This window comes from Chenopodium album, chromosome 20, assembly GCF_948465745.1.
Source record: "Chenopodium album chromosome 20, dcCheAlbu1.1, whole genome shotgun sequence".
Classification (NCBI taxonomy): Eukaryota; Viridiplantae; Streptophyta; class Magnoliopsida; order Caryophyllales; family Amaranthaceae; genus Chenopodium; species Chenopodium album.
Genome location: NC_137853.1, coordinates 39,614,125 through 39,637,066, shown reverse-complemented (window position 1 = coordinate 39,637,066; position 22,942 = coordinate 39,614,125). Strand labels below are relative to the sequence as shown.

Sequence of the window (22,942 nt, the reverse complement as noted above, 5' to 3'; positions counted from 1 at the left end):
GGTGTTATAAATGAGGATTACTACAATACATACTTCACATAAGTATTTTATAATGTGAGCAAACCTAATTACTCATACAGTCAGGTATGATAAATACAAGTAGTATCTTACTTTATTATAAAATCTCTTGAAGTTGAACTTTAAGCTAAATTAAACTTGAGAATTTTGAGCTTAAAAAAAAGCAACACTCAAGTCAAGCAGTCAAGCTCATATGTGAGTGGTATGCGTATGAACAACACTAAGCTCAAAGACCACCCTTTTCTCATGGTGCTGCGTAACTAGAGACAAATATCAAAATATGGACAGAGAGACTATATTTGAAGCTTTAGCTACATAGGATTTATAAAGAGCTAAGGGTACCTCAAAATTCATCCTTGCCTTCCCATAAACTTAAGCCTTTGGTACATTTATAAACACCCTATCAACAAAATGAAGCAAAAAAGATCTCACCAAAATAGCTTACTCTATATCTGTATTAGCTCTCACACTTTTAAGTCCATTCGTCTAATTCCAGTAAATATTGTTTCTTGGACACGCGTTGGTTTTCTTCTTCTCATTGACCAAGGAGAGCAGCCTTGAGACACCCTGAGTCCATACATCGTACTCCTGCTGACTCTTGCACTCAAACTCGATTACTCTATGTGTGGCTGTCTTTAGCCCAAAGTAACGTCGTTTTTCTCCTCCAGTTTCAATGGCCCGCCTCTCTGGCCATACTGGCAAGTCTTTACAAACTTCCATCAGTATCTCTGTAACAAAACACACAATAAATCTCATCATTAATTAGTGATTTACCAGACACCATATTCAGAAGACATCATTTGCCAGTACTATAAAGATTCATAGTTTTGACTTCTGCATTAAATTTTAATAATAGAGGAATATGCAGAGCACTAGTAGGGAGAAAGAGGATGGTGAAGTACTTTTTTTCTTCTTGGTAATTCCTGTTACATGTCTACTCTTCATTTTGAGCACAACCTGCATGACAAGAGAAAAATGGTTAGGAAAATGACAAACAAGTGGAAGAAAATGGTTATACAAGTGAGTGGGTTATGAAAGAATTTAACCTGGCCTGTTTTGTCGATGTATACTGAGACGACTTTCCAGTGAAGATCACCTGGTAAAACAAATGAAATAATTCAATCAATAATCAAAATTACTGAAATGCTTTGAATAAATCTAGTCAGAGAAGCTGAAATTACCAGTTCGAGTGCGTTTAAGAAGCTCGGAGCCCCTGGCAAGGAGTTCTTCATTACATAAACCAAGAAAGTTTTCACCTTGCAGATCAGGCTCATCATTGTAGCTACCATTTCGACTGTGCCTATTCTCACCTTTTATACCTTTCTCGACGGGTAAGACAGCAGCTATATTACATACTTCTTTCATTGTCCTTGCCTTCAGAGTTGCTGCCCCTCTTAAAGCTGCATTATGCATATAGGATGTAATGATTTGTAAAAAGCAATCTCCTCATATAATTTGCACTTCTACACACACACACCATGTATAATGTTATTTCAAAAATTATCGTTGCTACAAGGTAATACTGCCTTGATCCTAACTTCCTAAAGTGACAATACATTCCGTTGTTTTTTTTTTAGGCCATCCCAAAAAATAGGCCTTGGATGACAAATTGACTTCATAAAGTGATTATACATAACATTATTTTTCCATGGCATTGATTTTAGCAAATTCGATATTGCAATCCACTGTAATTTTTTCAATTTGATAATAGTTAGAATCATGACATGATCACATCAATTTCCCACGCATTATATCTCTTTTTTTCAAGCTGTACACCATTGCAGAGAATGGGTTAAACAGAATTTGTAGGAATAAAGAACAGAAACACTCTAACCTGTTGCAGCAGCAGCAGTGAGAGTCATGATATCGCCATGGGATTGAACATTAACAGCAGAACTAATTACAGTAGCTAACTGTTCTCTCTCTGCTCCCATTGCCTCAGCAGCCTCCACACACCGTGCAGCCACCAAGGTAGCAGCAGAAGCCATTGCCATGTCAGTCTGCTCTGCCTGTTCATCCTTCCCAGATGACCCAGATGTTGCAGCTGTTGCAGCTGCAGTTGCTGCCACAGCTGCAGCAACTGCAGCCACGGAAATTGCTGCATGGAGCTGTGCATTGTGCACTCGCAGCACCTCTTTCTTTTTCTCACGCCTCTCTTTCAGCCACCTTCCTACTGTCTTACCCCCAACGGAACCACCAGCACAAGGAGTAGGAGTGGTACCGCCACTTCTAGGACCAACATGGATGGGAGGTAAAAGAGGTTGTGGGGTACTGCTGGTATTCAGGTACTGCAAACATTGATTGTATACAAGTAGTGACAAGGTTAAATAAACTAAACAGTTTTCAGTACATAATTCTTTTTCTCAAATTTTAAGGTGTATAGGGAGTAGAAATGAGCCAAAGTGGATTGTCCTACACTTGCACTTCCTAGTGGATCGCAGCCCTTAATTTCATTTTCAAAATATTTCCAAAAACAAAATGAAATGATCTAGTTTATAGCATTTGTTCTTTTCTAATATGAAGTACTCCAGACATAACTTATGGCATCAAGCATAAATTACAAATACTCAAAATGTACATGGCATGTAATGGAACGAATACTAATCAAGCTCATTTATGATGCTAGTAGAGTCTAGTACATCTCTATATTAGGCTAAGTGCTTTTTTATTGGCCTTTAGGGGAAGGGAGGGAGGGAGTAGGGGAGGAGGCATCACATGCTAGTCACATGACAAATTTCCTTTAAAGCAAGCTTTGTTAAAGAAGGTATTGTAAAAGCTCTTTGGATGAGTCTATAACAACAAAAATTAAAGGGTAACACTTTCTTTTACTTTTTTCTTGGTTAAGAATGGTCACTTTCTATTTACCATAGAAAAAAAGAGTCCTTTTGTAGCAAAGATAGCAGAAATTGTTCAAATGAAGATTGGACTTTAGATTGTTCAAATTTGCACATTACCCAAAAGCCAAGACAAATGAGAGAAGCAATACTAAACTACACTGCCAAGATCCCAAAAGAGACAAAAGGAAATGGCCTATATTAAATAACACAATAAATAGATAGTTTCCAGTTGGGCACTTGGGGTGATTTTCTAGCTTAATCATGTCAAAATCATTTCTCAACTACTCAGATAATATAATTACATGAAAGGGGGGTGTTTGTTTTGGGAAGTACAAATCAATTGCGTCCGTTTAACCAAAAACCTATGCAAATCTTACGCTCAAAGTTTTAAAATTGTTGCACACATTCCGTCCCACTAAAATTGTCACAGATTCGATAATTTGCTTATTTTAGAGTTGATTAATTTGAAATCATACAAAACATAGGGTATTAAACACTTTACACTTCAAAAAATCAAAACCATTCATACACGAAGTACAATTTTCATTATACACCGAACCCATCTGAATTTCACCTTGTGAAAGGGTAAAACTTGGGGACATGGTAACTTCCAAAATTCAATTATCAGAAAACCAGTCAGTGATATGCTACAAGTACCTTGCACAGACTCCCTACAATTAGTGCATCCAGGAAAGAGTAAAAAAGCTGACAGTAAAATATGGACTGTAAAAATAACGAGCATTCAGAACATGCTAAAATTTTCATCTATAGATCTAGTAAGAAAGAGAAACAATAACAATACGAGTAGTACAATACATTTCAGCTAAAAATAAAAATAAAAACCTAAGTAAAGAAAAAAAAAAAAAAACAACAACAATATTTCCCCAACTACTTTGGTTGGTTGATCTTATTAAGACTTTTTATTGGCACCATTAAACTGTTTCTTTTTTCAATTTTTTTTTTTACATTTTTATCAATCATCATTATAAATAAATTAAAACAGGCAAAAATCCTTTCAGAAAAATAAAAAAAAGGATAACAAAAAAAAATGGTACACCCAATCGCAGAGGCGAACGAGAAGAGCCCTTTCGGCTCACTTTCACCGGACGAATTCTACGCAAAGCACTCAGTGAGCCACTCATCGGAGTACATCACCAACTCGCGAGGTATGAAGCTTTTTACCCAATGGTGGACCCCACTTCACGGTGAAAAACTCGGATTAATCTGCGTCGTCCATGGCTACACTGGCGAGTCAAGCTGGACCGTCCAACTCACCTCCATCCATTTCGCAAAAGCCGGTTTTATCGTTTGTGCGATTGACCACCAAGGCCATGGGTATTCCGACGCGCTTGATGGGTACGTGGCTCACATCCCCGATATCGAACCTGTGGTTGATGATTGCATTGCGTTCTTTGATGGGTTTCGTGAGAAACACGCGCCAGGGTTGAGGGCGTTTATGTATGCGGAGTCGCTTGGTGGGGCGATCGCGTTGTTGATTGCGTTGAGGAAGAAGCGCGTGGGGGAGAGTGGTGGGGCGTTTGATGGGTTAGTGTTGAATGGGGCTATGTGTGGGATTAGTCAGAAGTTTAAGCCACCTTGGCCTTTGGAACATCTTCTTGGGTTGGCTGCTACGGTTTTGCCTACTTGGCGCGTGGTTCCTACTCGCGGTTCGATTCCTGATGTGTCCTTTAAGGTTTGGTGCTTCTCATTCACCCTCTTTCTAAATTTCCAATTTTGTTCTTAGATAAATTCTTGTAAAATTTTGTTTGGGTGTTTGTTATAGTATTAATTAGTTATAACACTTGTAGGAGTACATATTATAGTTTAAAATCCAATCATAATCATCATGAAATATGATACTACAAAAAGTTTACAATTTAAAATTGATAAACAAATAAATATATCTCTCAATCTCTCATTTTAACTTTAAAGTTGTTAGTCTATAATCATGTTTTGTTCACCTTATTTGAGTTATTTCCAAATATTATAGGAGAAATAAGTTCTATAAGTTCATAAAATTAAGGACTGACTAGTTTCAGTTTAGTTGAGATGAGTGTAAGCCAAGTGTAAAAGACTTGAAGGCTTAAAGCTATAAGCTAGAGTATTGCTTGGTTTAAAAAAAAAAATGGACGGATGATCTAGAAGGAGTACCCACATTCATTAATGTGTAGGTCATCTCTATTGACTTAGTACAAAAGGCTCTTATTAAGTAGTCAATAAAGATAATTAAACCTGCTTATTCAATTTTATTTACTACAGTAGAAAACTCTAATAGTCCTTATATGGTTCGTGCTCCCCACACATTGGTCTAATATCTAATGTATTATCCTTAAGGTGGAATGGAAGCGTAAGCTAGCAATCGCGAGCCCAAAGAGGTACATGGGGAAGCCACGCGCTGCCACAGCATATGAGCTAATGAGGATATGCAAAGAGGTTCAAGGGAGATTTGAAGAAGTAGATATTCCACTACTGATCATTCACGGTGGCGACGACGTTGTATGTGACCCAGCCTGCGTAGAGGAGTTGTATCAACGTGCCTCTAGCAAGGACAAGACACTGAAGATCTACCCGGGTATGTGGCATCAGCTAGTTGGTGAGCCTGAGGAGAATGTTGAGCTTGTCTTTGGTGATGCTTTGGAATGGCTCAAGTCTAGAGCTCTAGGTTGCAAGTGATCAAGAATTCACTTTTATAGCATTCAAGGCTAATTGGTGTATTAGTAATTTAGCTCTATCCTAAATGGTGTGTTTGAACTTCGACTTCTTATGTGTATAAGTTTTCGAAACTAATAAAATGGACTCTTAATTATAATGAAGGCGTATAATTATTTATTTGCGAGTCTAATTCTTCACAGTTCACACTATTTGATAAAATTGGACACTTAATCCGAAAAAAGGTGTTAACAATTAAGGAAGGGTGATCAATCTATGTAATCGGGATTTTGGTTCTAATGATTAGTAAGATTCAAAACTCGAGGTGATATTCAAAACCTACAAATCCCAAAAACCGCTTAGACCACAAGACCACCTCATGAAACATGTTAGAACACTTTATAAAGAAAAAGAAAGGCTGGTACAGTACTATTTATTGTCTTATTATTGGCCTTTTTCCCTTTGTAAAATTTTTAAAAGCAAAAATTAGTCAAAAAAGGGAGGGAATTCCTTTTACCGCATAAAAAATGAGCCAAACAAGGAAAAAGATTGGTCACTCTACTTTTCCAGTTTTCCTTCTCTGTCTCCTTTTTTCCCTTTTGAGAATCCTTTTCCTCGTATTCAGTTTGAATGCAGCAATAATAAACAATAGTCCAAAGTAAAAGCAAGTTAAACAAAGAATTTAACCCTAATTAAGTACCAGTAGTAAAAAAGAGCACTTAATTATTTAGAGTAATAAGAATAATGATGTGCCAATTTGTCCACACTCTGCCCCCCTTTAGAAAAGATTGTCTAGTAACTCCGGTTTAATAGAGAACATCTACAATAAAAAGTGATTTTTTTCAAGGAGAGTTTTCTTAGAAAAAACATGATTGCAAACTAATTCTCCATTCACTTGGTTTTTGAAAAGTATAGTAGAGAAAACAAAAACGAAAAACGAAAGCGAAAGGTTGAGATGGATGGAAGGAGGCAAAAGGGGAGTAAAGATGAGATGAAAACAAGCCTTCTTCCCTACAAAAGGAGAAAAAAATCAACTACCTTTTCCTTTACAAACCAAACAACGGAAAATATAATCATTTCTCCGAAAGATAATTTAAACCCAAACTAAATACTCTCTTTACACGAGTTACTATTTCAAAGTGACCTATCTTTTCTAGGGAGAGAATCAATTTAGTGAATTTAATCAATGCAACTCATGGGTGAGTAGCTAACAGTACAGTAATTTCTTGGAGCTACATTGCACGGAATGAGTATACAAGGCCATGCAATACAGAACCAAGTTAAGGGTTCAGAATCTAAGAAATGATTTTATCCAAACCAATCAGAGGGGCCTATTGGTAAAGAAGGAAAAGGATAAAAAATTTACAATCACTAATAAACAATGCCATGGAAAGACCTACTATAATAGTGGGAAAAAAATAAAGTTAGCATTGAAAGAAACAAAAGCAATATCTCCATTTTACTGTGAAAAAAGTGTACTAACAATAACAACAATCATAATTGATAGACCCATTGAATGGAGGACAACCTAAAAAGTAAGCGTCAAATTTGGGAGAATGGAGAAGCCTCAGGAAACAAAGCTGACATCTCTCTACTCTCTGCAGCTTATTGCTGTCTTCTCTGTTTCTCTCTAGCCTAAATCTGTTTTTAGCTAGAACTAACTATAATTAATAACATTGGTTTTTAGTTTTGAGTGAAATTTAAGGCAAAGATGAACTTTAAACTGGTTTTCTCCTGACATATGTTTATTGTAAACAATGTTTATCCTACACCCCCATACATTTGATACATATACTGTAATAAAATTTGGATAAAGGTCGAGTTGAGTCATTAGTTTCAAGTCGGGAAAATTGTAAAAGTCTCTTTAAATAACATGAGGTTGGGAGAAAAATTACTAATCATTTTGTATTCCGACCCTATTTGATTGCCCCATTTTATCATTCATGGTGTTTAAAATACGTCTTTTAACACATAAGTATCTCCAATTCACGGAGTAGTATTTACTAAATACTTTAACATGCTTTGTTACTCAAGAGTTTGAAATTAGAAAACACCATCAACTTTTAAGAGTATTTCTTTTGAATTTTCTTTCTAGTGGCAATCTTATCTAAAAAGCTAAATGACTCTTGAGGGTGAAGTATTCATACTCTTTCATTAGATACCAACTTTAGAAGTTTAAGATGTCCCACCATATCAATTTTCAACAAAATCTCATAATAAGTTCAAATCAAGCAATAAGTGTGAAATGTTTCTTTAAGTACAACTTAAGCATGTTTAATGTTTAGACAATGGTACTTGGAAGCAAAACAGAAAAAGTTCACATCACACAAATATTTTAACAAGTCAAAAATCTAATTCTTATCAAGGCAAAAAGGTCACATAGTATTGTAAGATTGGCATGGCTTTTATTTTATATGATTTATTTTCTACGAGTTGTCGTATTTTTAATGTCTCACAATAAATCAAAACACTACTCGACTCATCCATGAGGTGTATATTTAATGTCTTGCAATAAATTAAAACAATACTAGACTCATCCAAGACTGAGGAAACAATACCTTGTCAAAATCTACAGGAGGAGAAATAGGATCAGTAGGGCTGTCAAACATTTCAGGAGTAAGAGAAGAAGCAGAGAAACTTTGACCTCCAATTCCATTTGGTGGCTCACTACATGAAGGCCTTCCTGATGTCATTGGTGACACTTCCTGCAACACACACAAACATAAAACATTCAAAATTATTACCATAGGCATAAAAGCATATGTACTCTAAAAATTTAAATGTATTAAAGTGAAGAAAAAAAAAAAGTGAAATATATTTTCAAGTGTGTGAGCAAAATCAATTAAAGCCATGAAAAAAAGTCTTTTTCTGAATTATTTCATGAAAAAATCCAAAATAATGTAAACTTTGCATGAAAAATAATCTTTTATATGCATAAGTTTGTTTGTTAAGCATTCTTAGAAAAATCCAACAAAAACAAATTAATTCTAAAAAAGAACCCAAAACTGCAATTTTGGGTAATTTTAACAGAAAAAAACTTACAGATTGAGACATGATGCGCTCAAGAACAAGCTGAGAAGTAGCAGAAGAAGCAAAAGAGAAAGAATTCCCAGAAATAAGCCTCTTTTGATCATCTTGTTCAGCAGGAAAAACTAGAGAATGATGTTCTTCTTCAAAGATAGGAGGGGTATTACAGGGAGCAACAGTTTTGGAGACTAAAGAAGGAAGAGAGAGAGAAAGAGCTTTTGAGAGTTGAAGAGCAGGTAAACTCCATGATCTTGACAGAAATTCCATTGGTAACCTTGGACTTTCTGGTAGCTTGTTGTTATCATTGTTGTTGTAATTGGATTCTTTGGTCATTAGCATTGGGTTTGTATCCTCCATTTTTTCAGGGGACGCTTTTCTTAGGTTTCTCTCTGTTTTGTTGTTCTTTCTTGGTGACTTGAATTAAATATGGCTTTGTTTACTCTTTTATACTACTGTGGCCTTACCAGGGACTAGGGTGGTTACTTTTACTCTTTTTTCTTTTTTCTTTTCTCTTTTTTTTCTTTTAAATTTGTGCTGCTTATTTCCTTTTGGGAGAATTTCAGAATTTGCAATGGTCTTGGCTTTATGAGAGTGTTAGAGGGACAAAACATATAAGAAGTGGGATAATATTAAAGGGGTGGAAGAAAAAGTATTACGTAGTATTTGCATCAAGTGAATTCAGTTTGGGTTATATTCAATTAATGAGACCAATGAGTTTCTGGCCTATTAGATGAGACTAGAGGATATTTATACAACAGGTTACATGTTCAAATCTCCCACCCCTATTTGTAATTTGTATTGTCCTTGTGACTCATTCGACTTTACTTTTATGATAAATAAATCAATAGTAGTAATGTGAACTATCATGCTACATCAATTTGGATAAGAAATCTTCATTCAATCAAAATCAGTATTTCTTATTTCAAGTACAATTCAAATCTATTCAAGTAGCTTGGTGCGAGCCACTTTTCATAAATCTACAATTTACCTTAACTTTTTTACCTTACTCAAAAACTAACTTTCTTATACTATTCCAATAACCTTAGGAGAAAGGGAGGGTAAAAAAGAAAATACTTCGTACTTTCCTGTAAAGAGTATCCTTTGTGAATGAATGTATCCTAATGATAACGGGGCTAGATATGGGGATGGGGTATTTCGACACAATTGAGTTGGGGTTACAGTCAAAGGTGCATTAAGCTGATTACTGATGCCTTTGTTCAGCTCACTTTAGCAGGAAGCTTATGTCCTATGGTGGTCCTCTTGTACTGCAAGTGCAAGTCTAGACAAAATCCAATGTTCCTTAAGTATACTACACAATTATCCTCACTACCAAATTCTTGGATCTTTAAATACTGATTACTTGGGTCAAGTCATAATCAACCATCATGAACCCAATAAAGTACAGAATGTGCGCACATTTGCATTTCATAGATGTAGAATTCCTTTCAATTAGAGTGCTAGCTAAGTGGTAATGTAAGAAATTGTTGGGGTGATAATGTGATATGTATGGTACATTTGGTGTTGGACTAAGGAATGTAAGGATATTTTAATTTTAGTTCTAAGCAAGTCGTGGATCTTTGGATTTCTCCCCTATAGCTAACGATAAAGAATCTGTTCACCACGATGGTATTATCGAATAATTTTGAAAGTTCTTTAAAAACCTCTTGAAAAAAGAAAAAAAAAAAAAAGAGGTGTGATAAAGAAAATATATGCTAATTCTATGCAAATGATTGGTTGATAATTTTAAGTTTAAACCTTTCCTAGAAGGTAGGTTATGATTTAAGCTAACAATACACTATAGTATTGATTTCTACACCCAAAATCTGCAATTGGTATCATACAAGCAGATTCTCCTTAATTCTCAACCTTATTGATAGGGTAAGTCTTGGAAGTGATACACCTTCATGCCTCACATCAATGAAAAAAATAAAAATCCCATCACTGATTCTAGTCTCTAGTCAACGTCATACTTGAATTTCAAATCCAGATGACATTACAGTGATGAACCAAGAAAGAATACAAACATAACAATCCACACTTAAACTGAATGGAATCAAAACTTAGAATGATCTTAAAAATGAATTGATGGGTGTCGCAACATCTACAGGAATTGGCAACATCGTAGTCTGACAAAAGGACCTTTCCTTTTTAAAGGTCAGACCAAGCTAACATTGTCCCTTAAACTAAAACCATTTTGGGGTACTTCTTCAATTATAAAATAAAGGCTGAAATAACTGAGAAGATGAACTTCAGCACAGAAGCGTGCCCTTTTGATGCCTTTGCAGTTTGCAACTGTAAAACGTCATCATCTCCTACTCCACACAAAGTTAAGCCTCACTCGATGACAACCAGTATCAACAAAAATAGTTACGGAGTACTACACTACTACTACTTGTAACACATCATATGGACACACAATTTAAAATAGAGATTATAAGGGGAAAGCTAATGAATTATTTAAAATAACTTCACCATCGATCACCCTCTCTAATCTCCTTAACTAGCTACTCATCTATGTTACTCGGATTCTTCATTTCACATCAAGTATCACTGTCATATATTCGACACTTGGACATGGATGAGACACTTGGACGCTTCATTTTCATTTTAGGCCAAAAATATGGAAAAACTTCACAAAATAGCCTAGTTAGACACTTACCCGTGTTGTACTGCTTGTACTTAAGCACCTAAGCCCGAATACATAGATCCCATGTAATGAGTTGTAAGAAAAAAACAAATAAATAAAGTATATTTTAATGCCAAAAAATACTTCTCTTTTATACATAAAATATGTTGTTGAAAAAATATCAAAGAGGGGGACCTTAATAAGTTGGGACTCCTGCAACAGTTCAGAGGAAGAAAACCCTTTATTCCCTTTGCCTATACTGAGGAAAAGTTTAAATCATATTTCATTTTCATGCATGCGGTTGATCTCTTCAACAAGCCATCAGCCATGCAAATAGCTAGCCAACCAATAATTTCTCTACTTACCCCCCTTCCCCTGTTGTTTTCTCCCATTTACTTTGTAAAAACTTGGACTGGAGAAGATTCCCACTTTGTTTGGGGGGAAAACAGATTGTTATTAGCTAAATTAACACAGATCGATATTACTCAAGTGGATACAAGGATCAGGCCTAATCTAGAGTGTAGTGTCATACTTGATTGTCTGAAAACAAGGATCGGGAGAGCGATATTCTGGGTTGAATTTTGAAGTGAACACCATACTGTAGGATCATAATGGAGCATTCAAGTGTAACCCAGAAGGAAGGGCAGAGTAATGAATATAATCCACATTCATGATAAAACAACTAAGTGAAAAACAATGATCCACTAATTACCAATGATAAAACTACTAGTCCTACATAAAGTTGTGGCTGCAAAAGGTGAAGAGAAAAATCCTAGCAAAGGTGGACAACAAACAGTCCACCTTAGAAAGTAAGATTTTAAAAGCTTGAGTTTGATCTTAAGTTTTAAAGATGGAACTCCCAGATGTCATCCGTGATACGTACTTTTCTTAAAGTGTTTGAGGGGGTGAAGCTGCCACATATAACCCCCCAACCACCCCCCCCCCCCCCCCTCTTCTCTTTATGGGTCAATTAATTGGTGTACCTATAATAGCTATACTTCAGAAATGAGTCTTATTAAGAAGGGCAATAACTAAAAGTGCAAAGTAATAAAACACGGATTTTGTTCACCTTATCATTATAAATTTTCCTGATCTAATCATATCCTCCTCCATCTTCCACTGTGATTTAGATCCGTACTCTTAAATGATGCTATCAAAACAAGTACTAAGAGATGTTATAGGTCAAACTAATGAGAATATCTTTAAAGGGTAACTGCTTAAACTTTGAATTTTGAACATACATAATTAGATTCAGCTAAACAAGAATTTTGTTACTATTTCAACAAACTACTGAATAAAATCTAATGAAAACTCCAGATCCCAGGGATTGCTATTTAGTACTATTTTTACAAGTTTATCCCACAATACACCATAGTAAACCAAAACATTCTAAATCACTCTTCAACCATTGAATTCACTGAAATGATGAAACCAAAGGGATTAAATCAAAGCTTTAAGTCGCATGCGAGAAAGATTCCATTACCTTGTCAGGATATCATTGAGAAATGATCATGTTGTGGTTGTTGGCAAAGCATGCGTCAAAATTATTCACCCTGCCAAAGATAAGAAAATTAAGAGCCTCAATGCTAAAATTACATCTGAGGTGGTCTGAAATCATTTCATACATTGCAGAAATTCTAACGTCTACTTCACAATTACTAACAAGAATTTCAAGTTCCATAACACTTTACAACAACAAATGCAAGATGTTTTGGTCATTCAATAATCATCAGAATGAATGGACAAGGGAATAAATTATGACATAGACAGATGCCAGTAAAGTTGCTTCAAAGAGAATAATCCTTCTGCAGGAAAAAAATTTACAACCCCAAATCATCCTACGGGAAAATAGATAGCTACCTTTCTACGAAGCTTCATATGGTTTGGTAGAGAGTAGATGTACAGTCTAATGGTAACATTCTACAATAAAGAATTTTGTCAAATTGAAATATATACTTGGATCGCAGCATCCTCAAATAAGATAAGTTGTTCCTCTGCAGATGCTTCCTCAACACCAGAGCGAGTAGACCAACCACAACAAGAATTCAATGCATATGGCAGAGTAAATTGCAACCTCACTGCTTCACGACCCTCATCTGTTTGATTGTAAGCCACTACCACCATAGTATTGCTTGGTTGTTTCCCGGGAGAATTCAGCAAAAGTCATCCCATCCTTTAGCCGTGCAAAGAGTGGGGGGATGATTCTGTGAATCTCTTGTGTAAGTTTCTCGATCTCAAGCTCCTCATCACCTTGTGGTCTCTCCCCATGATTCCCCTTCTGATCATTTAATGTTAGCTGCTCCATTGGATAATCTGAAATATCAAAAACCTTATTCCAAGCAGGATGCAAAAAAACAACAAAAGTTTCCCTGCTCAGATTTTCTAGCTCTACTGGTCGTGATACTGAGTGAAGTGTTGCCTGGAGCTTATGTCTTGACAGAATATCAGCTGATTCTCCCACCTGAAGAATGAAACTCTCAGGAGGAGCCTTTATAGCACAAATACTGTTCTTTTTTGGATGAAAAATCTGCATATAAGTATTCCCACTGGGTGATGAGCATTCTAACCCACTGAATTTCATGCAATCATCATCCCCTTTCTCTGTGTGGCAACATCTTAGTTTGATGAACATTGGACTAGTAAGAACAGTGAAGGTACCATAGTCATAGTGCCACTGTTGCCAAAGATCGGAATGTTTCTGGCATGCCCTTCCATCAACATCCCTATGCATTTCCTCACTCCTGCACAACCTCTTTTCATCCTTGAAATGACAGCTCTTTGGTACAGATTTTTGTTGTCCTTTCTTAGACCCCTGTCTTCTCCCAGATTCTTTGATTATACAAGTATCAAGAAAAGAATGATAGTGAATGAGACGACCCTTTGCTGTCCCTGACTCTAACAAGCTATTCTCCAATTCCTTCCCACCAATTGCCCTATCACAAATCCGTGCTACACGAAGTCCCAGGTCCATCATACATAACCCAAGTTCCCTAAAGCTACAACCAAGATCCTTGAAGTGATCATTCATTGATTTGACAGACTCATCAGAATCAATATTTTCTTCAGCTGCATTGTGCTTCTCAAGGCCCTCGGAACATACATGGCTCAACTTACTCATATCCAATTCGTGCCCATATTTCAGCTGCATTGCAAATGATGAGACACATCTATCCAAATTCTTCAATGGAACATCGCTCCCTAAGCAATGATCCTGCCATTTCTCTTTAACTACAAGTCAGCAGTACATTATGGGAGACAGGGATGAAAAACATCTAGAAGAGTGGACTAAATAATTATTAAGTACATGTTATAGTGTTGTATACAAGGGTCAGTAAATCCTCTCAGAGACTGGACTAAAGAATACATTCTAATGGGTTTACATATATCCAAAAAATTAAATCTCCTTATTAGTCAATAAAATTCTACTATCACCCTGATTAGTTAGATAATTCTCCAAAATACCCCCAGTATATGGGATGTGCCTATCATAACTCAAGGCTCAAGTTTACAAGACATTCCTAAGTATGTTTCGCATGTCATTGCGAGGAGCTCCCATGTATCCCAAATTCTGAACCAAAGTTAGTTTAACAATGCATCATAGCACACCATTTCCAAAGTCCCAATAAGATTGATATAGATATCTCATATCATTTGGCCTTTTGGGCACCACCCGACCACCGAGCCATTTCCTTAGACATTGTCCAACACTAGACAAACATCTTTAACACCTACCAGCATTTCTCCATATATATCAATGTTAACAATCAAAATTCCTAAAGAAATAAACCAATCAACAGCTCAAAATCCAATGACATAACATAACTATCAATAATTTCAATCAAATATATCCTATATTTCCAGATTAAATCAATTAACATCTTGAACTTCAATGCCATAACTATCAATGTTACCAATCAACATTTCCCCAATCCCCATAACATCAATGTCACCTATCAACATTTCTCTATATGAAGTTATCCAAGGTCAACGTTTGCTTAGTTCCTGGCATTTCTAAGTTCTAACATCTTAATTTTATAATTTCATCAATCATTCTCAATAATTCTGAACCACACGATTCGAAAAAATTCATCATTTTGTCTTTAACAAACTAAATACCTATACAATTAAATACAATCATGACATTGTAAACACTCCAAAAAAGAAACATTATGCTCTTCCAAATCAAAACCCTTTTTACCAATTATATGATTGAAAGCATTCAATATTTACAATTAATCACAAATTCACAATCAATCAAAACAAGTCTCAACATTCACAATTCCCAATAATTTCAGCAAAACTGCAATTAATTGAAAACAACTTTTGAAAATTAAATTCATAAATAAGACCTTGAGAATGCGATTGCGATGATGATGATGAAGAAGGGAGAGATCCCGAGCGCGAGGGAGCAGGTAATTGCGGAGTTCCGCAACATTAGGAACTCCAGTAATGGTGAGAAGGCCTGGACCAGTAGGCCCTAGGGCTTCCATTACTGCACTTGTGACTGATTTCAATTGTTCGATTTCAATCGATGATGAAAGTTTGAGAAGATCAGAGTAATGGAGTTGGTAGGGTTCTACAACTTCTATCTTCTTATCCTCCTCCATTGAAATCTCTGCAAATTCTTCTTTCTCTCTCCTAAAATTGACGTTTTGGGTTCTAAATTTGAATTTTAGGGTTCTTAAGAAAATTTGAAGTCAATTAAGCATTTCCCGCTATAAATAAAAGCTTTCCCGTCAAAAAAAATAAAAAAGGGATTTTAGGGTTCTTTTAAGAATTTTGAGTGTTGGGATTATTTGCAATTTAATCCCTAGAGAAGGAATGGAGGCACGCGTGTTGTTAAATGTAGTCTAATTGTTAAATCAATGTTATGTCGTGGTAATTAAATTGTTCACTAACTTACTCAATGATTGTTACGGATGATTCATAATTAATAAGGAGTATAGAGTAGAAAGTGATTATAGAGTTCTCTGTCCTGTATGTAGTTGTAGACGTGTACGAGCGCAAAGTCACTATTTCAGTACTCGTACTAGTATCTTTAACCAACCTAACAGTCTTTACAACTTAGATGAAACGGTGCCCTATTTTAGTATTTTTGTGCGTTGTCAAGTTTATGCAAAAAATCTACATACAAAATCCAAACAAATTGTATTACATGAGAGATTGAGAGACATGTAAAACTCACATCATCTTCATTCCAGAAACCTCTTTTCCATTCCAGAAACATTTTGTTCCCAGGAGACGGGGAAGAAACACTGATACTATTACTCTCCGAAAATTCACATCTTAGAACCCATATCCTTAAGAGAAATAACTTGTTAGAATCACATTACTACATTATACAAGTGCATGTAGCACCGTTTGCTTGCACCTGTAATGGTTATCGCGAGGATTAACAAAATTAGAAACGGCTGCAACTCTAAACTACAGCTTCAACTTAAAGCCTCCTTAACAAATCAAAATCCCATCCAAGGATTTTGATCCTAGGGCCTAGATTCACTAAGTTCACACAATTTTAAACTAACATAGCTAGCCAATATACAAGGGACTAGTTGTGGAAGAAAGTTAGTACCATAGCTAGGTTCCAGTCTCTTTGATGCTTTTAGCCAACCAAATAGCAGTTTCTCTTGGAGACACTTTTTCAGGGCCGAACGGCTTCAAGAGTACACTAAGCTCATCATGTCTCCCCTGCTGTAAAAGTCGGGCACTGAACTCAAGCAAACCTTCTAATGCTTCAGCACGTTGTTGATATGAGGTGGTATCAAAACGCCGTTGCCTAGAGTCTGATGATGATTTGCTGGATAAACCACTGACTTGATTATGCTCTGAAATTTCAGTGACCATATTTGGCTTGTCCAAGGCTCTGTCTACTGTCTGGACTGTACACTTGTCCTTCATCATTGAACGATCAGCAGCCTTTGGGGAGGTGGAAGAGCACTGAGCAGAAGTTGACGAGGTTCTATTTACAGGGTAAAGGGGGCTCTCAGAAGATGCTAATGGGAATTCGGCCATCTTGTCAATACGTGGGGCATTGACAGATACATCAGGAGACTCAACACCGTGAAGAAATCCTGTCTTGGATTTATATTGAGTATCATAGTCAGCTGCCTTGTTGCTTGAGACTGAAAGCGGCAGGGAAACTCTACGTGTTGACCTCGAATATTTGGTCGTCGGAGTATGCGACATGGGAAGCTGCACATTTAAGCAATTCATAGCTTAGAGTTTAGTGGTGCCATATAGGCAAATACTTGTAAATACTAGCAAGATAAACATGTATTAACACAGTTCGTTAGAAAGGTTTCATCAGGGGAAATGATATCAATGTACAATCCCCTAGTTTCTTCATCCCAATTCAATTGGACAACCTTTGATCGGTTTAAATTTTCAGTTTATCAGTTCCTACCATGCCATACGTCATGAATAGCCTTATATCAAAGGTTTAATTAAGGGTTGTAGGGGTAACTTAAAGGTTTCACTTAAGAAATTTTACGTAAGTGGTCTATTGTTATGGCATGTCCCAAAACAAAGATGTGGCCTATTATTAGCACCCAATATAAAATCCAGCACATAAACTGAAAATAATGGCTTAAATGAACTTACAGAGGTACGACTGGAAGCATTAGTGGACATCTTAGAGGGTGTTGACAACCTCCTAAAGGCGGAAGAACCTTTTGAAGGTGTTGAGAACCTAGGGGTTTTTGCCACAGTAGAAGCTTTGCCGACTATTGGCTTATCAACACCTATCTCCTTATGTGAGCTACTAATAGACATTTCCTCCAGCTTTCGATTCATATAAGTAGAAAATTCCTGTTGCTGTCTGATAGAATACGGGGAGTCTGGTTCAGCTCCAGAGATGCTGGGATTCTGGGTTCGGTCATTACTGTATGACAATCTTCTGTTCTGTCTGTCAATACGCTTTGGAATCTCTTCCGCCTCGAGAAATCTGGTTTTCCTTGGATTATCATAATAGGATGTTGGTAAGGTGTTTCTTCTGAGGCTCCCAAACTTTAGACTTATTTTGAAAACATATGGTTGAAGATGAGGATGCCTGAGCAGTTCAGAAGCCTGAAACAGAGAAGCCAAAAACATATCCACATCAAATAATCATTGCCAATGTGCTGATAGAAAAAAAAGGGAAAAAAAAAAAACTGTAATCAGAGCTTATATGAAATTCAGATGCAAGGACACAAATCGTTTCAACTTGTAAATGATTGCAAGACTTAGCTAAATTATTTCACAGTTGTACATGTAAAAATACATTTTTGCTGATAAAGTGATAATTATTGAATAAAGTACATAATCTGATTTTTTTTTTTTTTTTCTGTTCAATTCACTAATATATTCTGAAATGAAGGTACTGATTTTAATCAAAGTTATTTTCACCTAAAGCTTACAGAGCCATAGTGACAAGTATAATATCAGAGCAAAGTGGCATGCAGCATTGAAAGTATGAAGCTAAGAAAGAAGAGAATTCATACACTGGGCCGAAGTTCAGGATTTTTCCTCAGCATGGTTTTAACAAGACCCCTACTGCAAAATGAGATGATACAGTGAAATGAGAAAAACCATAGCTAAATGTACCTTACACAGCAGGAAAAACAAAAAAAACAAAAAACAAAAACAAAAAAAACTAAGAAAATATATCCTGAAGTGCAAATGTGCAACTCATAACACACAAGAAAGTGTTCACATACTGCAAAGAAAGCACTTACAATCGACCAGAATACATTGTCGGAAGCGGGGAAACAATCGACCTATTTATTTTGTTGATTAGTGCCTGCATGTCCTGCACAATATGAAGATAACAATTTACTCAAAAACTTAAAGTGCAGAACCACAGATGCAGGGGAACAAAATACACAAATGGAAACTTCATAAAAATGTCTAGGTAATAAAACCTAAAGAAGGTTATGTATATTTACATAACATAGACTCTAGGAATATTTCAGAGGCGCAATGATCATATGATGCCATCCAAAACTACATAAATCAGTGCTTGAGAATGGATACAAGCAACTTACAAAGGCCTTAAATGCGGGTCTCAAAGCAGCCATTTCATAGATACAGCAGCCTGAAAATGACACATGATGGCAGATTGAAATCACCCAACATATAGGAGGGAATAGAAACATCGAAGTGTCAGGTAGGCTTTAACAGATTAACAGACCTAATGACCAGATGTCAGACTTTGAGCCATAAGGTATATCAGCAAGAAGCTCAGGACACATATAGCTAGGAGTTCCAACCACCTTCAATTAAAAAAGGTAAACAAAGGATTAAGACAAATTTAAAAACATTAAATTGTCGAATTAACCAATAAAAAAATTTAAACTACTTACAGATGAAGCAAGATCATCTGAAGTTAACAGTTTAGCTAGACCAAAATCACCTGCGTGCATCAATTAAACTATTAGTATGTATAATATTAAAACATGTCATAATACAAGAGTTGCATTAGGCACAATCTTACCGAGACGTATGTCTTGCTCTTTCGTCAAAAATATATTTGACAACTGTGGAAAGAAAAGAACAAGGACAGTGTGAGAAGACCTATAATTATGACAGACACATGGCTAAGATCTAGGCAAAAAAAGCCAGCGTCACCTTAACATCTCGATGCAGAATATGGTGCATATGCAAGTAATCAAGTGCCATTAGAAGCTGAACCAGCCACTTGCAAAGTTTCTACAAGAGGTCAATAAGCGGCCACATATATAAGATCAGGTCTGGAAAATTTAAGTGATAATTAAAGCAGAAGAAACAAAAACTGTTGCTAGCTACTTAGTACTTACCTCTTCAGAGAAATGAGTGCAGTTAGCTTTCTTAAGGGCACCTGCCCTACAAGCACATTAAGGCAAAAACACAGATTACAAACCGAAGGCCAACAGGAATTTAACAGCAGTGCAGCACATGCACGTATTAAAGTAAAGCAGGGTAACTTACATGTCACCTCCTTCACAATAACCAATAATAATGCAGACATAGCAACCCTGTGATCAAGCATAGAAAATTTATCAGAATTACTACGAGTATACACACCATGAACAACTATAGCACATAACCAAAGGAATAGACAATTTTTGTCTTTTAGAATGTAAGGAAGAAGCATCTAGATATGTGTAAGGAAATGAAGTTATTTGATGAAGAATCATCTCCAGATAAGAAAGACAGAGCTAGCTTTCTCTCACATTATACAGTAAGGTGGCAGTTTTGCACTAAATGAACTTATCATGCCACGTTAGTACTTTAACAACAATTAACTTTTCAATGCCAAAATGCAGATGATAGTTACAAGTTACAATCCCAAAATCAGATTAGAATAGAATATCAAGAAATAGTTTGATAATGCTCTTGCCAATTCATCAGCCTTATTGCCCAATAAATACCATAGATAATTGAGAAAATTACCTTCTTTTTTTTTTTGACAGGAGAAAATTATAATTAAAAAATATGGTTTAGACATCAAAATGATTGATAAACTTAAGAGACCTTTTATAAAGCTATCAAAAAGGGAACTACTTACCCTCTCCACCCATGAATCTTTATACTCCACGATGAATGGATTCCTTATTTTAGAAATCAGCTCCATCTGCAAATCATAGGACAGGAAAAACGGGGATTATGAAATACTCCAAATTTTATTGAAAAAGAAGCCACTTGTCCCCCTCACTCAATGAAGCCATGGTTTACAGTCTGTAGTCCACACTTCATAATCCATATATACCAATGAAAATAGACTAAATCTAGTGCAGTAACATCTTTATACTGCACCCATTCAACATATTTTAACTCTGGCATGAAAGCTTTAAATTATGCCTGAATAATATATCTGGTTCGTATGTCTGAAAAATGCACATCTAGAACTGACCTCTTGATGGGCAGACCTGCGTGTTCTGTCAGTCTGACGAGCAAGTCGGATCTTCTTCAGGACATACCTAGGAAGAGTATGGCCGTTAGATTAAGATAATAGCTAAAATAGGCCATAGACCTAGCATCACTAGAAACTTAAAACTGAATTTCAAAGCAAATGGTAGGACCTAGGAAGGAATGCACTCACTTCTTTTTCTCAAGTTTGTGCCGCACAAGAAGGGCTGAACCAAAGGCACCCTTGCCGATTTGTTCTAGTACCTCATACTGATCCATTTCTACAACCGCTAACTCTTAAGTTCTGGCAACTTCAGGAACAAGTTCTACCCCTACAATTTAAAACAAGCCAACATATATTACATTTCCAGAAAGCATAAAGATGAAAAGAAAAGGGTAAGGCGGCAAGAATTCAAAAGGCAGTTGCACAGCTTGGGATTTGGCTGTTATCAACAGCCTTTAAATCAAATAATCCATAACATTAGCATTATATAAATTGCATCTAAGCTTAGACCAGCAGCAAATATCACATACATGACACCATTTTACTAACACATTACTAGTAACAAAGAGGCCAGAACACTCCCAAACTTAATTACTAGAATTCTTAACAGCAACAGTCAGCCACGAACTCGTTTGACAAGCAGGTGCATGGATATAATAAATAAATTGTAGCATCCGTTGTCACAAGAGTCTTTAGCAGGTACTGTAGAAAGCTAAGTGAAATCTTTCATACCAATTACCAACAAAGTGAAGTAAAAGAGAAACAATTTCTTAATTTCAGGCTCTTTAATAAGCTTCCCAGTAGTACTAAAGTTAAAAAAAAAAAAAAAAAAAGGATATGAAAGTGACTAATCCTCTTAATATACCACATTAATGCATAATACAAAGTTTCAATTAGTCATAAATCATAACATATGCTAAAACCCTAGCACAAAATTAGTTAACAAAAAAACTCAGTAAAATCAGTAAAATGTGCTTTCAACAATTGGGTTTCTACATCACATGGTAAACAAGCATTATTGAGTAAATCACCCACATAAAGATAAATTAAAAAAAATCACCCTTTTCCATCTTACTAAGCAACTTAAACCCATCTTCTTCAATTTTAAGAAAGTAACAAATACAATTTTTCCTCAAATTTTGGGTTTCTGTTACCAGTAATATACACAAAGCCAAAACTAATAAAGTACCCATTAAACATTCAAACACAAGAAACAAAACCCAGACCCAAAAACCCCAAAAAAATAAGTTAAAAATTTCACTTAAACCCCAAAACTTCATAAACCCAGAAATTAACCTATAAAACCCAGAAAAACTAAACTACATTGCATACAATTTTAGCAATAAAGCCAAAAAAATCAAAACTTAAGAAAAAACAAAAAAATAGGTACAGAAGAATACCTGAAAATGGAGCATTCTTGGGTAAAACAGATCTCTTAGTACTCTTCTTTTTCCCGCTCTTCAACAAGTATAAATGAGAAAGAGATAAAATCAGGCCCGTTTCTGAGATTTTGGTGGCCTAGGGCGAACATATAAATTGAGGCCCTAACTAACAAGTACTCCATATTATTTAAAATAATTAAACTTCAAGGGGCAAAAAAACAAAAACCTCTACAAATGGTACTTTTTCTTATGATTAACAAACAATCTCATAATTTCTCAAAAAAAGAAAAAAAAATAAATAAATAAAATAAACAATCACATAAAACATTTCATATACATATATTGAAGTAAAAGTCTAAATGTTCATACTAAACAATTTCTACTAGCATTTTTAGAAGTAAAGTCAATAATAGTTAACTAAAACAACCAATGTTCTTACTGCTTACTCCGTATAATATACTTAAAGCTGAAGCATTAAAAAAAAAATGCTCTTAATTTGTTACCTATTCTTTCACCAACTAATAACTTTACAAAA

General features: G+C 35.7%; 4 protein-coding genes across 4 annotated transcripts; 1 reads left to right on the top strand and 3 right to left on the bottom strand.

Annotated features, from left to right (window-relative positions):
* Positions 1 to 228: 228 nt before the first annotated feature.
* Positions 229 to 9,286, bottom strand: LOC145597812 (VAN3-binding protein-like). Its single transcript, XM_081654059.1, has 7 exons — positions 8,547 to 9,286; positions 8,063 to 8,209; positions 1,853 to 2,306; positions 1,200 to 1,418; positions 1,065 to 1,114; positions 921 to 975; positions 229 to 746 (listed from the first exon to the last, which is right to left on the bottom strand). The coding sequence occupies exons 1-7, from the start codon at positions 8,886 to 8,888 to the stop codon at positions 505 to 507; spliced, it is 1,509 nt and encodes a 502-aa protein (XP_081510185.1). The 5' UTR covers positions 8,889 to 9,286; the 3' UTR covers positions 229 to 504.
* LOC145597813 (caffeoylshikimate esterase-like) lies at positions 3,889 to 5,664 on the top strand. Its single transcript, XM_081654060.1, has 2 exons — positions 3,889 to 4,548; positions 5,190 to 5,664. The coding sequence occupies exons 1-2, from the start codon at positions 3,904 to 3,906 to the stop codon at positions 5,526 to 5,528; spliced, it is 984 nt and encodes a 327-aa protein (XP_081510186.1). The 5' UTR covers positions 3,889 to 3,903; the 3' UTR covers positions 5,529 to 5,664.
* A 3,963-nt stretch (positions 9,287 to 13,249) lies between the features above and the next one.
* Positions 13,250 to 15,764, bottom strand: LOC145597223 (uncharacterized). Its single transcript, XM_081653372.1, has 5 exons — positions 15,479 to 15,764; positions 15,051 to 15,107; positions 14,875 to 14,930; positions 14,672 to 14,725; positions 13,250 to 14,368 (listed from the first exon to the last, which is right to left on the bottom strand). The coding sequence occupies exons 1-5, from the start codon at positions 15,762 to 15,764 to the stop codon at positions 13,250 to 13,252; spliced, it is 1,572 nt and encodes a 523-aa protein (XP_081509498.1).
* A 606-nt stretch (positions 15,765 to 16,370) lies between these two features.
* Positions 16,371 to 22,516, bottom strand: LOC145596645 (serine/threonine-protein kinase Nek2-like). Its single transcript, XM_081652857.1, has 15 exons — positions 22,426 to 22,516; positions 21,215 to 21,353; positions 21,026 to 21,092; positions 20,681 to 20,746; positions 20,101 to 20,147; positions 19,950 to 19,995; positions 19,762 to 19,842; positions 19,628 to 19,670; positions 19,497 to 19,546; positions 19,325 to 19,406; positions 19,179 to 19,228; positions 18,870 to 18,943; positions 18,636 to 18,687; positions 17,758 to 18,222; positions 16,371 to 17,349 (listed from the first exon to the last, which is right to left on the bottom strand). The coding sequence occupies exons 2-15, from the start codon at positions 21,298 to 21,300 to the stop codon at positions 16,735 to 16,737; spliced, it is 1,824 nt and encodes a 607-aa protein (XP_081508983.1). The 5' UTR covers positions 21,301 to 21,353; positions 22,426 to 22,516; the 3' UTR covers positions 16,371 to 16,734.
* Between the last annotated feature and the right edge of the window lie 426 nt (positions 22,517 to 22,942).